The sequence below is a fragment of the Eutrigla gurnardus genome (assembly GCF_963514095.1).
Source record: "Eutrigla gurnardus genome assembly, chromosome: 10".
Taxonomy (NCBI): domain Eukaryota; kingdom Metazoa; phylum Chordata; class Actinopteri; order Perciformes; family Triglidae; genus Eutrigla; species Eutrigla gurnardus.
Genome location: NC_139924.1, coordinates 10628043 through 10644434, shown reverse-complemented (window position 1 = coordinate 10644434; position 16392 = coordinate 10628043). Strand labels below are relative to the sequence as shown.

At 41.0% G+C, this 16392-nt stretch overlaps 1 protein-coding gene across 2 annotated transcripts in view; it reads left to right on the top strand.

Annotated features, from left to right (window-relative positions):
• Window positions 1–16392, top strand: part of ltbp4 (latent transforming growth factor beta binding protein 4) — a 40705-nt gene that overhangs the window by 11620 nt on the left and 12693 nt on the right. For both annotated transcript variants that reach the window (XM_084018940.1, XM_084018939.1), the window contains exons 7-21: window positions 803–925; window positions 3813–3989; window positions 4757–4885; window positions 5739–6152; window positions 7443–7616; window positions 8166–8294; window positions 9810–9935; window positions 10680–10793; window positions 11397–11516; window positions 12363–12476; window positions 12849–12968; window positions 13335–13454; window positions 14987–15112; window positions 15336–15461; window positions 15880–16002. In XM_084018940.1, coding sequence (XP_083875066.1) covers window positions 803–925; window positions 3813–3989; window positions 4757–4885; window positions 5739–6152; window positions 7443–7616; window positions 8166–8294; window positions 9810–9935; window positions 10680–10793; window positions 11397–11516; window positions 12363–12476; window positions 12849–12968; window positions 13335–13454; window positions 14987–15112; window positions 15336–15461; window positions 15880–16002 — 2235 coding nt within the window. The remainder of the gene's footprint in view (window positions 1–802; window positions 926–3812; window positions 3990–4756; window positions 4886–5738; window positions 6153–7442; window positions 7617–8165; window positions 8295–9809; window positions 9936–10679; window positions 10794–11396; window positions 11517–12362; window positions 12477–12848; window positions 12969–13334; window positions 13455–14986; window positions 15113–15335; window positions 15462–15879; window positions 16003–16392) is intronic.

The following is a 16392-nucleotide window of genomic DNA, read 5'->3' as shown; positions in this document are numbered from 1 at the left end:
GATGGGAACAGCAATCCACTTATTATATACAGGCACAAGGACCATCAGACCCAGTGCTTCTGCTGTTCACCAGCATTCTGCACGACTCGTTTTCTGTAACCAGTGTAGCATGAAAAAATGGTGGAAATACCAAGCTGGCAACTTGCCAGCTGTCTGCTATTAAGGTGTGTTTGCATGCTTGTTATTTCCACTGCTGTAATGAACTTGAAAAAATGAGCCGAGCAAAGATGTCAGTCATCTGACAACATCAGTGCTGTTCCCTACAGTGTGATAAGAGTAAGTGAATGAAGTGTGAACTTAAAGTGTTAAATTTGACTAATTTAGTTTCTCGGCAGTCGCGATGGCACCAGCACACACACTGCTCTGATATTATTTTTTCTATGGTAAGTACTGAAAAATGTAATTTTTCTTCATGGTGCAACAGACCTTCCTTTAAATGAACTCTAAACCACGTCTTCATCGTATATATGGTGATGAAAAACAACAGTGACAATACGATGAATGATGTGCGTAACTGAAGTCGGACTATCTGAAACCACGATGTGATGTTTGATGTCAACACAAGACGCTCCAAACATGTATTGTGGTCAGAAGCTGTAGTCATCTGTGAGCAAGTGTGTGAGTGTCTGTGTGTGTGTGTGTGTGTGTGTGTGTGTGTGTGTGTGTGTGTGTGTGTGTGTGTGTTTGTATACACATTAATGTGTGTGTGTGTGTGTGTGTGTGTGTGAGTGTGTTTGTATACGCATTAATGTGTGTGTGTGTGTGTGTGTGTGTGTGTGTTCATGTGTGGTGATGTGTGCAGATGTGAATGAGTGCCTCTACCCGGGGCTGTGTGAGAACGGGATTTGTGTGAACACCAGGGGGAGCTATAGCTGTGTGTGTAGGGCGGGGTTCATCCTCGATGCTTCACATGGAATCTGCATCTGTAAGTAACATACACACACGTGCTAACACACACGCACAGCCGCCGGCTTGGGAATGATATCAGGAATAATGCAGACTCCAGGTCAGAACTTCCTGAAACCATCTGAGCTCAGTGCTAAAATTTGGACGACTGTTGACCTTGACCTTGAAAAACCTGATCGCCATATATATCGGCTGATTTTATTTATTGTTTTAACATGAAATAACTCTTAAGGAGTCCTTTAGATTGTTAAAAGAAAATGTTGCTCTCTGGTGGACGAATCTGATATTTCATGCTAACATGCCACCGCTAAACAGTGTGATATTTGTTATTATTATAACATTAGTATGACACCAATAATACTCACATTGCATACTATTTTCAGTTAATTATCATAGTATGCAAACACTGGACACTATGCCGGCAAAAAACATCTCACAATGCAATACTGCAATGATGACAACGCAACAGACAGCTGCGGAAAGCTGTATATCGTATAAATTGTAGCAGACATAGATAGACTAATATCATAATTTGGTTACCATGGTTACGGATCTACAACTGGGTAGGTGTCAAAAGTACTTAGTTTAACATTATTGTGCTGACATATTTTGTTACTTGTACAATTTATCAATTTATTAGTCACATGCAAAACAATGAATATAGATTTCAAATAAAGTTAACTGTGGCTTAAAATGAACGGAGCACCCTTGGACAGGAATTGAAAACATGCATGAAAACAAAGAAAATATGAAGTAATACAGAAAAGTTTCATTCTGCACTGTTTCCACATAAATGCCCTGAATAAAACGCTGCTGATGCCAGAACAGTGGATGGCGAAGGTGCCGCCAACACGGGAACTGGATACAGCTGAGCCTCTGCCGATGCAGGAACCGGAGACGAATGAGTCGCTTAGGCAGGAACTGTTGAGGGTGAAGGCGCCACCAGCGCAGGAACTGGTGGCGGCCACCTGACCCTCCCAGAAACGGATGGAGCTCGGAGGCCGCTTGACTGGGGGGTCACGGGCCACTTGATTGACCTCCTGATCAATGACATCCTGTTGACGTGTAAAAGAGGAGTGCTCCTTTAATACTTGCTGTGTATTAAAGAAAATGCTGCAGAGTTCATGAAACTTAAGTTCATCTGAAATCACTGAAGGTCAACAGACGGTTTGTTTGAAAGTCAGCGTGTTGTTCCGTCGAAGGTCAACGGTTTCTTTGTTATGTTCAGCGTCAGTAGAACTCCTTGTTCTGCTGGAGATCAGTAAAAACGCGGGTGAAGTTCGCTGCTCACATACGTTTGGTGAAGCCTGACTGGTGATCTGCTTATTCTAACCGGCATTCACTTAGGAGGAGGGGGAAGGGGAGGGGGAGTCTGCTGCAGGATGCTGGTCTGCCTGGTAACCAATGATAAAATCAAAAGTTGATTTATTAAACCTGATAACGCCTTGTCGCTCTGTTGCTTCCAACCTGGCTGGAAGTGTGTGCATGTGTGTCTGTGTGTGTGTGTGGTGTGTGTGTGTGCGTGTGTGCGTGTGATGGAGGTTTGTTGGTTTCTTTCCTCTTTGTCCAAATTTGTCTCCTAGAAATAACAATGTTTGCTTCATTTACTCAATTAAATACAATTTGTTATTCATATTTTGATGTTTACTATTTCAATGTTTTACAAAGACCAGGATCTTTCTCTGACTGTGATTATGAATAATTTGAAAGTTAATATTAAAGGAAAACTCTATCTGCATATACGTTCATTTAAAAAAAAACGTATATATTAAAATAGACTGTAATTTTGGGCATGTACTAGTGTAACATCTGTTCCGAAATTATAAGGAACTTTCTGAGTAATTATGTATCTGAAAAATGTAATTCCTATCATTCTTTTTAGAAATGTTTTTTGTATTTTCTGATACAGATTTGTAGTAGATCAACTTAATTTCTAGGAGACAGCGTTGCTCTGCCCAGGCCGTGCTGATCAAACTCGTGGCTCAACGTTGTCTTGGCTGTTTGTCTGAGTTTCTACTCAGTTGTGTTGTTTGTTTGTTGTTTGTGTCTTAACTTAACAACCCCTGAAAGTTCATTGGTTTAACTTCTCATCTTGCTGCAGTGATGTAGAAGTGTACCCCATGGTGTGTTGGTGCACTGTGACATCATTGGTGGGTGTCGTCAACAGACCAGAGAGGGAAAGCTGCTGTTATGTAGGCCTGTCATGATGAATTTGTTATTGGACCATATATTGTCCCAAACATAATTAGATAATATCACACCATAATAATGCAGGTACAACCTTTAAAAGAGAAATGCACTTATTCAGACATTAGAATAGAAATTTGAAGAAAAAAATTCCCATGTGCACAATCGTGTTTATTCTGGCATTTTGTTGGTGATGTTGTAAACAAACATGCATGTCTAAACAAAGGGCAATGTTGAGGTGAATAAAAATTATCAAGTCATGTCCATATATGGTAAAGTTAGTGAGTAACGTTACATCCTGGAAGCACACAGGAAACGTAGCTTTAGAGAGAGACATCACTTACAGCACTTACTTTGTCTAATTACATCGTTCCACACTTTCTTGAAGTGCAAATGTATATGGTACAATTATTTGTCTCTCAGGTTTGACCTTACATATCTTTTTTTTTATATGGAATCGCATCTTTTCTTTATGCTCTGAAGAGGCTTTATGCTCTTCATTCCTAATATCCAATCAAACCACAGGGAAGTTTGGGGGGGCTGTGATGTCAGAGCTTGCTTGATGTGTGTGTGTATAGTCTCTGTTGATTTTAACAGCATGTACTGATTCTGCATGCAGCGCTCTGCTGGTGCCTCGGCTTGAAGTCTGTTTGGACTCAGACCAGCTCCAGGAAGGCCTTTTGTAACGCATCGCCTGTCCTCCCGTGTGTCCTCCTCAGCCCAGAGCGTGATATCGGAGGAGAAGGGTCAGTGTCACCGGGTTCTGGGTTCGGGTCAGGGTCCATCCTCCTGCTCTCTGCCCATCCTCAGAAACATCACCAAGCAAATCTGCTGCTGCAGCCGAGTCGGCAAAGCCTGGGGCCCCGACTGCCAGAGGTGTCCCTACTTTGGTTCAGGTTGGTTAACAGGGACCAGCAAGCTAACCATGTACATGCTAGCTGACTGTTAGCATAACGCCACTAGCCTGCTACAATGGCATGCTGTAGCAAGTTGATACATACTTCATGGTCCCCAGAGAATGAATCCTACTAACCTTGGTGCTCTTCTGACTTTCCAGCTAGCGCTATTAGCAGATCAAAGTTTTCACATATTTTCCCAAATATCTACTTGATATACCAAATGTTTTGCAGACATTCTGGGTTCTCATAGGATGAATTAAAATAACGCCATCATCAGGTCAACGTTTTAATGTGTCCAATACATTATCTTTACCTGCAGAACTACTGACATTCAGCCTCAGCTTTAACCATAATATTTTACTAAGATAGTGAAAAGGGTAAACATTACACCTAACAAACTACAGCAGGAACATGTTAGCATGCCAATGTTAGCTTTTAGCTCATAGCACCACTGTTTCAAAGTGCAAACTCACAGAGCTGCTAGTATGACTGCGTAGCCCCTTCTAGTTTTTTCTTCAAATAATGATTATTCATATATGCAAATTCTTACATATCTATGTAAATGAATGCGTACATGTGACATGCAGTTACATTTTGAGCAGGCTTTAGCTGCTTTAGAAGATGTTTGCAACTGTTAAGTGGTTTACAAACATGCAGCAGTCATATAAAACCATTTCACCCTGCTGAAGATGAATACATGAATGAGTTTATTGAAATTTTGCCTGGACATGAAACTTTTGATTTAGTCCCTTTTGCTTCTCTAGTGGCCTTTAAAGAGATCTGTCCAGCCGGTCCCGGTTACCACTACTCAGCTTCAGCCCTGCAGTTCAACCAGAGAGTCACCGAGCAGCTGGGAAGCCGAGGAGCTGCACTGGTCCACCAGGATAACCAGGGTAACTGTATACGGTCTGCTCATGGCCTCCTCTGAATAACACCTATACATTTCCGTTTTATTTTAACCTCTTAAGACCTGGCGTCGAAATGTGTGAAAATCACATTTTGGGTTGTCTATACCATAATACTTAATTATGCTTAGCGGGGGACCGATGTCCACATTCGTGGACACTTACAGAAACTACATCATGTCAAAAGGGCCCTGATAAGGTTTTTATACTTATCAGGGCCCAATAAGGATAAACACATTACAACATTGTCAATCCATATAACAGAAATGATACATGTAATGAGAACAGTAATATAATTATTTGGTATTTAAATTAGAGTGTATCTAGAAGCATGGCTCTGCAATCATGGCGGTTGATACTCTACTCTCTACTCTCAAGTGCAACTACCACTCTGATTCACACCTCTGACTGGCTTCTTCACCATAGCAACAGCAGCTGAGGCTCATGGATATTATAGAAGTTCTTAGAAACAAAGTGTAAATAATTCTGGTGGCCAAATCATAAACCCAAAACACAGGTAAAATATAGCATCATTACATTATCAACCAAATCTAGCTAAGATTAGCCACATAAAGCTAATGGTCACACCAGACAAAGAGAGGTTGTATCATCAAAATGTTTGAGTGCAATGAATTGAAGAAAGCTGCATTATGTTGTTTATCATTTCTTTCAATTTATTCGTAAAAGGAAAAATGTTTTTTTCCTTGTGTTGAAATATTTTCAACTTGCATAGATGCTTCTTCACTTAAATTGGACTAAACCCGATGTCTGACTAACTCAGTTGCAAACTGAGCCCCCACAGAACACAAAACGTTCATCCCTCCACTCTTCCCCATCTCAGGTCCTGATTCTGGGTCCAGTAGCAGTGGAGCATCCAGGTCTCAACAGAAACCCTATTCCTCTGGAGGAGCGAGTTCTGCTTCAGTTGTCGGATCAAGCGTTGGATCAGCCAGTACAAGCAGTACCTACATCAGACCCAGTCCAACTCAGCCTCAGCCCCACCCCCAGCCCCACCCCCGGCCCCACCCCCAGCCTCAACCCCAGCCCCACCCCCAGCCTCAACCCCAGCCCCGGCCCCAGCCCCATCCTCAACCCCACCTGGTCGGCTCTAACTCCTCCAGGCCTGTGCAGCATGGTAGCACCATCATCAAAACCCAGACTCCAGGCAGACCCGGGACTCAGCAGAACCAGCCTGACACTGCCCCGTCGTTCACAACACAACCAAGACCAAAGCCTCCGTCCACAAGGAGTCAAGGTAACAGGGTCTCTGTTATGGAGCTAGAACAGTCTCATAATTCATAAATGCACACAGAAATTCATAAATGCACAAAAAAGATTTACAAATGTATTTGGGGATTTGTATATACATGTGACTCAAAACACAAATACATTTTCAATGCACACACAAATATGTTTCATTTCATATGCAAGTAAAAAATATTCACATATAAAAAACAAGATTCATAAACATATTTCCAATGCACACACAAATCTAAAAAAAAATCACAAATACATGAATGTTAAAGTATTTGCAATCTTCATCAAATACGCATTTGGGGCTTGTTACATTCATATATGAACTGTTGGACCTGTATTTACAAAGTGCTTTTAATTTGTAAACCTCCCTGCATTTGTGTGTGAAACTTTTGAGACTCCCCTGACGTGACTCTGATCCACAAATGCGTTTTTTCTAAGAGGAGGTTGTCTGTAGCCAATCAGATGTCTCCCTCCTTTACAGCCAATCACGTGAGTGTCTCCCCCAAAAGTCTAAAACACAACTCCGCCCGCACCGGTTCATCTTCCCCAGAATGAGGGAATAAATTACTTCCATAAAATGCTTCTTTATAAAAGAAAAATAGATATTTATATAACTGTACACCTAATCTATACAGCATAAAGACAGGGAGCACAGGAAGAAGGGAAATTATCTCCAGAAATAAGGTCGATTCTGGCTCTAGCACCCATATCCCTCCAACGCAACGCACTCACGTGATTGGCTGTAAAGGAGGGAGACATCTGATTGGCTACAGACAACCTCCTCTTAGAAAAAACGCATTTGTGGATCAGAGTCACGTCAGGGGAGTCTCAAAAGTTTCACACACAAATGCAGGGAGGTTTACAAATTAAAAGCACTTTGTAAATACAGGTCCAACAGTTCATATATGAATGTAACAAGCCCCAAATGCGTATTTGATGAAGATTGCAAATACTTTAACATTCATGTATTTGTGATTTTTTTTTAGATTTGTGTGTGCATTGGAAATATGTTTATGAATCTTGTTTTTTATATGTGAATATTTTTTACTTACATATGAAATGAAACACATTTGTGTGTGCATTGAAAATGTATTTGTGTTTTGAGTCACATGTATATACAAATCCCCAAATACATTTGTAAATCTTTTTTGTGCATTTATGAATTTCTGTGTGCATTTATGAATTATGAGACTGTTCTAGCTCCATACTCTGTGAGAAAACTAACTGATGGTGTGTTGCAAAGCACTTAATTGCTGAAAACTCAGTCAGATGAGTGCTGTCTCCTCAGCCGGCGGTCAGTCCTCCTCTGTGTCCCGGCCCGACCAGCCAGCTAGAGGGGACTCTCTTCACACTCCGGCCCTGCCAAAGAGCCCAGAGCGTGGGTCGAGGCCCAGCGAAGAGCTCCCTCCTCTGCAGAGCACACCAGCTGTCCATCCGACAACCCGACCGGCCCGAGTCCAGTGTGAGTACCAGTAAACTCCAAGCACAGCCAGAGACCAGACAGACTACATGTGGTTATACTGTATATCAGTGTCTGTAGATGTGCATGCATTCATTGAACACTACAAAGACTCAGGCAGAGCAGGCTTGTATCTGTGTTCACTTAGTGCAGATATTAAACACACACACACACACACACACACACACACACACACACACACACACACACACACACACCTGTTGTCCACATGTATAAACAATTTCCACCTGAGTTCAATGCCAGTTGATATCTGACTCTGAGCAAAGAATCGAACTTCGGGACTTTGGGAAACTTCAATGGAAAAGACACGTTTTCTTTCTTCTAATGAAAGATTTCACATCAAATGTTGAATTCCTGTGGAAAGTATACAATATTATGTTCTGGACCGTCATCAAGCATCAAATTCACAAACTTTATTTACAGATTGAGTCACAGTTACAACATCTCAACTCATGAAGTTATCGACCTAATAAGGACACATAAATAAATTAGAAATAATGTGCGTGTGTGTCTGTGTGCGTGTGCGTGCAGTGCGCGGTGTGTGTGAGGGCAGACCAGGTGTGTGTGGGCATGGCAGCTGTGTGGATCAGCCAGGTGGAAAACACACCTGTGTGTGTGATCAGGGATACCAGCCCAACGCTCAGCGCACGTACTGCCAAGGTGAGCACTATTATTTAATTGGTATTAATTTTGTGGGGGGCAGGGGGTATAATATTTTATTTTTAAAAATGTTCTCTGTTTATACTGATATATTTTAGCTGATATATTACAAATATTTGTAGAATATTTTACCAATTTTTTGTCACATATTTATGACGTATTAGGGCCACTGTAGGAAAAAACAAAAACGAGCCGAGAGAGGTGGGCAATATTCTGAGGGAAAAATCACAAATTTTCTCGTTTAAAGTAGCAAATTTGCTAGTTTATTACGATGCTAACATCAATGTTTATTACGATGCTAACAACCGGCATTAATGCTAGCTAACTTCCCATGAATGTCGCTTTTATCTTTCTAATTAATCCATCCCAACGTGTGACAACGCTTTGCTAAGGTCCTTAGGGTGATGGCTGTTGATGGTTATTGTTGGTTAATTTTATATGGGCCAAATTGGGTGTTTGTTGATTGGGTGGTTTGGCTAAGCTAGCGCTAGGTCATAGAGGAAGTAAACACGCAGCTTGACCCGGATGTTTGCTGTTACTATGACAACAAGTGGAAGCTACCGCTAGCTTAGCCAAACCACCCGATCAAACTTCACGTTAAAACTAGCAACATTTTAAAGCAAATTTGCTTGTTTTAAAGTCGCAAATTTGCCACTGTAAAACTAGCAAATTTGCAACTTTTTTTCTCAGAATATTGTCCACGTCTCTCGACTCCGTTTTCTTTTTTTCTCTACAGTGGCCCTAATACAACTTCAACTAATGTGTTTTATGATATTAATACATTTTGGGGGGTATTTTATCTGAATATTTTATGACTGATTTTCTGTTCAAAAATGTTTTTTATTTGTTTTAATGTTTTTGAATATTTGAGCAGTATGTTAAATATATGAAAGCTTTATCGTAGGCAACTGGACTTCAGCTTTTTGAAGACGTTTCTCCTCTCATCCAAGAGGCCTCTTCAGTTCTAACTGACTAGTGAGGAGTTTAGATATTTAACCTCTTGTAGGGTTGTTAATTCTGTGATATAATTCCTCACTGCATTGGACTGCATACACCACATTGTCCAGCTTCAGCAGAAACAAATCAGGAAGCTCTAAAAACTTATGGATCCCCTAACTGACCTTCCATCAACACAACAAAGAGACACAGACAGAGAAGAAAACAACAAAATACACAACATTGTCATCTACTACATTGTAGATGTCTCTGGGAAACTCGGGAGGATATTCAATAAACACCACATCCCTGTGCACTTCAAGCCCAGCAACACTCTGAGGCAAAAGATTGTCCACCCCAAGGACAAAATACCCAGAATCCAGCTGGGGTCAATGTGGTTCCTGCAGTCCAATACAGTGAAGAATGCACAGACCTACATCGGGCAACTAAACAACTGCTGCATAAGTGAATATCAAAAAATCCTCAAACATCTGAAATATATTTCAGAGTTGAGTGAGTGCAGCGGTGCTACTTTATGAACCTCAGCAGTATTTACAGTGTTTGCATCTGTGTGTGCAGATGTGAATGAGTGTGTGCAGTCTCCAGGTGTGTGCGCGGTGGGAGAGTGTGTGAACACCATAGGAAGGTACAGGTGTGTGTGTCCATCCGGGTACAAGAGCAGCAGCCAGCAGACCAGTTGTCAAGGTGATGCACACTTAGATTTACATTTACATTTACATTTAGGACATTTAGCAGACACTTTTATCCAAAGCGACTGACAATATATACATTTGTTTTAAAAAAGTGTAACATTATATCGCTATCAGTACAGTAAGAATTTCACAAGAACGAGTTTTGAGCACAACTCTAAATTGCCCGTAGGTGTGAATGTGAGCGTGAATGGTTGTTTGTCTCTACATGTTGGCCCTGTGATAGACTGGCGTCCTGTCCAGGGTGTACCCTGCCTTCGCCCAATGACAGCTGGGATCGGCTCCAGCCCCCCTGTGACCCTGAATACAGGATAAGCGGTAGACAATGGATGGATGGATGGATGGATGGATGGAAGTTTTGAGCACGCCCAATTGCTAAGTCCCGTAGCTGGTATACAACAGAGAAAAGTGCTAAGATACAAAGTGCAAAATACTCAGGTATGTGCAAGTACATACAAACAAGCAATGAGTACTATGTTTATTTATTTATTTATGTTTTTGGTAGGGGAGGGGGCGGGGTAGTAGAGGGAGGAGGCTAAGCAGAGTCCAGGTGAACTCTGAACAACCCCCCTTGAGTCTCTTACGGGAGATGGGGAGCGACTCTGCGGTCCTCACATCAGCAGGGAGTTCATTCCAGTGTTGCGGCGGCAGGACGGCTGTTGTTTCTTCACGTGTTCAGGTTGTTTGTGCTTCTGCTTCACGTTCCACAACTTAAGAACACCCTCTGTCACATCCTCAGACATCGACGAGTGCCTTCAGCAGCCCTGCATCAACGGTCGCTGTGACAACACGCTGGGCAGCTACAGGTGTGTCTGTCGCCTTGGTTACAGGCTCAGCGGCAACACCTGCACAGGTAAAGATGCATGATTTCAAGATGCAAAGTTTTATATTTTTCATTATAAAGGTAATGCATCGAAAATAATAATCAAATAATATAATACAAATCTGGGACTATTCTGGATAACGAGCACTTTTGTTCCTTAAAGTAATGTTGGAAAGTAACCAGTCCTAAGTACTTTTATTCAAGTACTGTACTTAAGTAGATTATTGAGGTACTTGCACTTTACTTGAGTATTTCTACTATTCAATTTAAATAATATTCAATTAAATGTTATTTATAGTTTCATATCACAACAGAAGTTATCTCAGGACACTTTACATATTTGGTGTTGGTAGTAGAATTACCAGTAGTACTTCTCACAATAGTAATATTATATAATATATTCAACAGTATTTAATTAAATTGAGCTCAACCTCCCCCAACTGTAATATTACAATACTTCTTGTGTGTTAATGCTGATTTATACGGCATTAAACCATTCTCACTATGCCCAACAAATAATTTTGTTAAAAATACTTCATCTTTAAAGGGGCCATATCATGCTCTTCAACAAGTTAATATACAGTAGGTAATTGATGTCTTTGAACCTTGTCTTTGAAATGATGTGTGTTTCAGATGTGGATGAGTGTGTTGACGTGCTGCAGTGTCCCGGTCAGGAGTGTGTCAACAGCCAGGGCTCGTACCGCTGCGTCTCCTGTCAGCCTGGATTTAGACTCATCAACCGGCTCTGTACAGGTGAACACACCTGTGGTCACGTTCATGTCATTGATCACCAGCTTCCACTGTGGCACAGAGACGATTCAACCATTCATCATTCACATTTGTACAAAAATATTACCATCAACATATACTTAAACTACCAAAAGTAAAAGTATGCATCATGCAGAATAATGTAAATAAATGTAGTATAATGATTGACGCAATAATGTGTTAATCACTTTAATGTCGTGGCTTGTAAAGGTGGACCTCATTTTAATTATTTTTGGCATTTCTTTTCCTGATTTATTATGTTTTTAGGATATCTTACTGATAATATCTTGTTTATTTTACTAATATTGTTCTGCTATTTTACAAATGTTATACTTCAATTTCTTTATATATTTAACTAATACTTTAGGAATATAATTACGATGGAGTATTAGGGCCATTGTAGGTATAAAAACATTTTTTAAACGGAGCAGTGAGAGGGGGGCAATATTCAGAGAAAAAAGTCACAAATTTACCAGATTATAAAGTAAAAAAAAATGTTTAAAACTCACCTGTGTGTATTAGTCTGTCTATACTGCACCGTTTGAATTATTGTGCTTTGTCAAATTAGTAATGTTAGTGTTTCGCACAGTAAATGAAGATGCTATCGCAGAAACAACCGTCATTTATCCTAGCTTAACTCCCCGAAGATCTTTGCATTTATTTATTTATTTTTGTAATTACTATATCACAACTTGTGGCAACACATAATTTTTCAATTAAATGATGCCCTTCATCTGATGTGTAACTGCATATGTTAGCAAAGTAACCACACAGCACACAATGCTAACAATGCACAATCATCATCATCATCAATGTTGTGGTTGTCTGCAGACATCGACGAGTGCCGCCAGGCTCCCTGCTCCAACGGTCATTGTGAAAACACACTGGGAAGCTACCACTGTGTCTGTCCCCATGGTTACAAGCTCCAGAACAACACCTGCATAGGTAAAGTGGTGGTAAAGTACTCATGTCCTCCTAAAAATACCAAATAGTAATTTTTAAGTATCAGATTCAATAAACATGATGTAACATGTTAATCAGTGAGCTTTAGAGGAGCTGGCAGGAGGATTTAAGTTACATGCAACCAGAACCAGGCTAGCTGTTCCCCTCTGTTTCCAGTCTTTATGCTAAGCTAAGCTAACTGTTTGCTGTCTGTAGCTACATATTTACTGTACAGACAGGACAGAGGTGTCAATCTGAACATCTGAATGTCGGAAGAAGAGAAGTGAAAGTATTTATTTAATGATTATTTAATGAGTTTGTGTGTGTGTGTGTGTGTGTGTGTGTGTGTGTGTGTGTGTGTGTGTGTGTGTCCAGATGAAGATGAGTGTACAGAGCTGTCTCAGTGTCCTGGTCAGATGTGTGTGAACACTGTGGGGTCGTACCATTGTTTGTCCTGTCGACCAGGATACACACTCACCAACAGACAGTGTGCAGGTAGACACACACACACACATTATGTATTAAAAAATACCCCAAAAAATGTTTTGATGGATTTATTCTACTTCATCAAATTTTTATGTTGAATATTACTTTTATTAAAATCCTAGTGGGAATTTATATAATCTTTCTCTGAGATATTACCAGTAAAAAAACTTGAGAGATTTTGGTGTATTTATACTTATATGGAGAGAAAACATTTATTTTACTACTTTGTGTATTTCTCCTAAATTCACTAAAAGTTACCATTAGATAATGTCTTTTTTGCATTTTTAAACGTAACATTTGAGAAAATGTTCACCTGTTCAACGATACTCTCTTCAATGCATGTCATTTAACTAAACTAAAAAACTTGTGTTGCAGATGTAAATGAGTGTGAGGACAGCGAGTCTTGTCCCGGTCAGCAGTGTGTGAACACTGAAGGATCTTACACCTGCGTGGGTTGTCAGCAGGGATACTACAGTGTAAACGGATTCTGTACAGGTAGACTCATACACACACACACACACACACACACACACACACACACACACACACACACACACACATGTAACTGTGGAATGTTATGGACATTTTGGCCTGAGGAAGCTGATTTCCTGGTCCACATACATCAACAGCTGCTGGCCAGACTGGTGAGTTATTCACTGTAAATATGTATGCCTCCCAGAGAATCAGTCCTTGCAACAGCCAAATGCTCTCTGCTGCAGTGTATATTGTGTTTTTAGCAGCATTCAGATAAAAACCCACCACAATCTAGCGCCAGGAGCTGTTATATGCTATTTTTATTTTATTTTATTTTTTTAAGATTTTTTTCTTGCATAGACACCTTTTATTTATCAGTGGACAGAGAGGAAACATGGGAGAGAGAGGGCGATGTGACATACGGCAAAGGACCTCTAGCCGGGATTTGAACCAGGGTCGGCTGTGTATATGCGTACATGGGTACATGGCATGCGCTCTAACCACTCGACCACCTGTGCGCTGTTATACTATTTTATAAAAAAGAGAAAGTAATATGTGGGTCTTTACCTCATTAATAATTAAATTGCTTCTGTTGTACGTTGATGATTTAAAGTGGCAGTCCGTAATATTTTTGTCTATTTAATTGTCTTTTGAGTTACTATCTATTAAAGAGGGAGTTAAAACAATGGTGATTGATCATGTGACCCACTAATGAAAGGGCTTGTACTTGCTGCTTTGGCCATAAATAGGATCTCCGTGTCTGTGGCGACACACCCGTGCAAAATTCAAAATTAGTGAGGCTTTTTACGTCAGTCAGCATCGGTTGGTCTGTCCAGGTGGAGCTACTCACGGAAGCGTATGCTGCGTTTCATTGTAATCGGAAATCGGTAACTTCCAACTGCTGAGTCAGACTCCCTTTAACCTAAAGTGTTTGACCGGCACAGCCAGGTACGTTTCATTACTACTGACTCACAAAGGAGGATCAACAGCCAGAGAAAGAAGACCATTCAACTTCCAGTCCCAAGAAAAATAACCAAAAAACTAATGGAAGTGAAGAAGGGCAAATAATCAACAAGCAAAGTGACCGCCAACGAGGGAAAACGACCTCCTTTCAGTGTGGAGCATTTGAAGGCATCACGCAGATGAGTTACAGTCGACACTGTTCGGTGAGGGAGATGAGTCCCAGAGGCTCGCATGCAGTTCCATCTACTGCCAAAGAGGCCGCTAGCAACGTATTGCAAATCTTACGGACTGCCACTTTAACTAAAGTGAGGATGACTGTATCACACATTAATATGGTTAAGAATAAAAACAACATCAACAAAAGATTCTGCAGAAGTCAACACCTAATCTATCCAGGGACTGGTCCAAAAGACTTGGTAGGGAGTAATGAACAAACCAACAGGTTTTTCCCAACAGAATGCAAGCAGAATAAGACATGATTAGTGAGCTGATTCAAGTCCACCACTCCGATACAGACTAAAATATTTGACATGAGATTCATGGACCTCAGATAATGAATCATCATGACCTCCTCTCTCTCTCTCCTACAGATGTAGACGAGTGTGCTAGCACCGAGACGTGCGAGGAAAAGCGTATGTGTGTGAACACCGTCGGCTCGTTCAGATGTGACTGTCTGCCCGGGTATCGAACCTCCGGTCTGGGGAGGCAGTGCAGAGGTGAGTGGATTTATCTGCCTGAGACATGAAGAACATCAGCAGTGTGCTGATGATGAACTTCATTTACATGTTTTACTGTAGCACTTTGAAATGTTAAATCAGTTATTATTGTTACCTAGTTTTTTTTCTAAATGTGTGTGTGTGTGTGTGTGTGTGTGTGTGTGTGTGTGTGTGTGTGTGTGTGTGTGCGTGTGCGTGTGCGTGCGTGTGTGTGTGTGTGTAGACATTAATGAATGTTTGGAGGGAGATTTCTGTTTCCCCAGAGGCGAGTGTGTGAATTCACCAGGATCCTACACATGTGTGTGTTCTCAGGGATTCACACTGAGTGACAACAGGACCACCTGCATCGGTGAGTCAGAACCTGAGCTCCAACACTGTGCTGTTGTTACCAATGTAGATCTAAACACTTTGGACCTCTGAGGTTCTCCATGGTTCTGTTGTTGCATGTCTGTGGTTCTGCTGCTGCATGTCTGTGGTTCTGTGGTTGCATGTCTGTGGTTCTGTCTCAGGTGAAGTTTTCAGTCAGAAACACAGACCTCAGTGTTCATGTTGGTCTGGTTCTCCTCTGTTTCTGCTCTTAGCGGTGATGTAATGGTGATGTCATCTTTGGCCCGTCCTCATGACGACTAAGTTTGTGTGTGTGTGGGTGTGGGGTCTATGTGTGTGTGTGGATGTGTGTGTCTGAGTGTGTGTGTGTGTGTGTCTGCGTTTGTGTGTGTGTGTGTGTGTGTGTGTGACATATCCTGACGTCCTCTCTCTGTCTCTAGATGTGGACGAGTGTGTGAAGTCAGGTGTGTGTTCGGACGGCCGCTGTGTGAACACTGAAGGCTCCTTCCAGTGCCAATGTCAGACAGGCTTCACTACCAACCCTGAGAGGACCGCCTGCCTCGGTACAGACACACACACACACACACACACACACACTCACTCTCAAAACCTGATGGATCTATTTCAGGGAGAGTTTCATGTGCTGATACATTCACTGTACTTAAGTTGTACTTGGCATTAAAAATATAATAGATCTAACTTTTAAAGTACATGTTGCTGATAATACATCTGTAATTGAAATGTACTACTTTCCAGTCATCTTTTACTTTTTAAGTAATCAGAGTACTTCCTCCAATACTGCAAAGATGAAACAGAGATAAGAATCTTCATGACTTGACAAGATTGTTTTGACCAAGCTTTATTGGCTAGGATGTTACATTACAATTTACAAGCTAGAAAATAGATAACCTCAACATAACAAACAACCTTTAAACAGTACCCTTCATCATCTC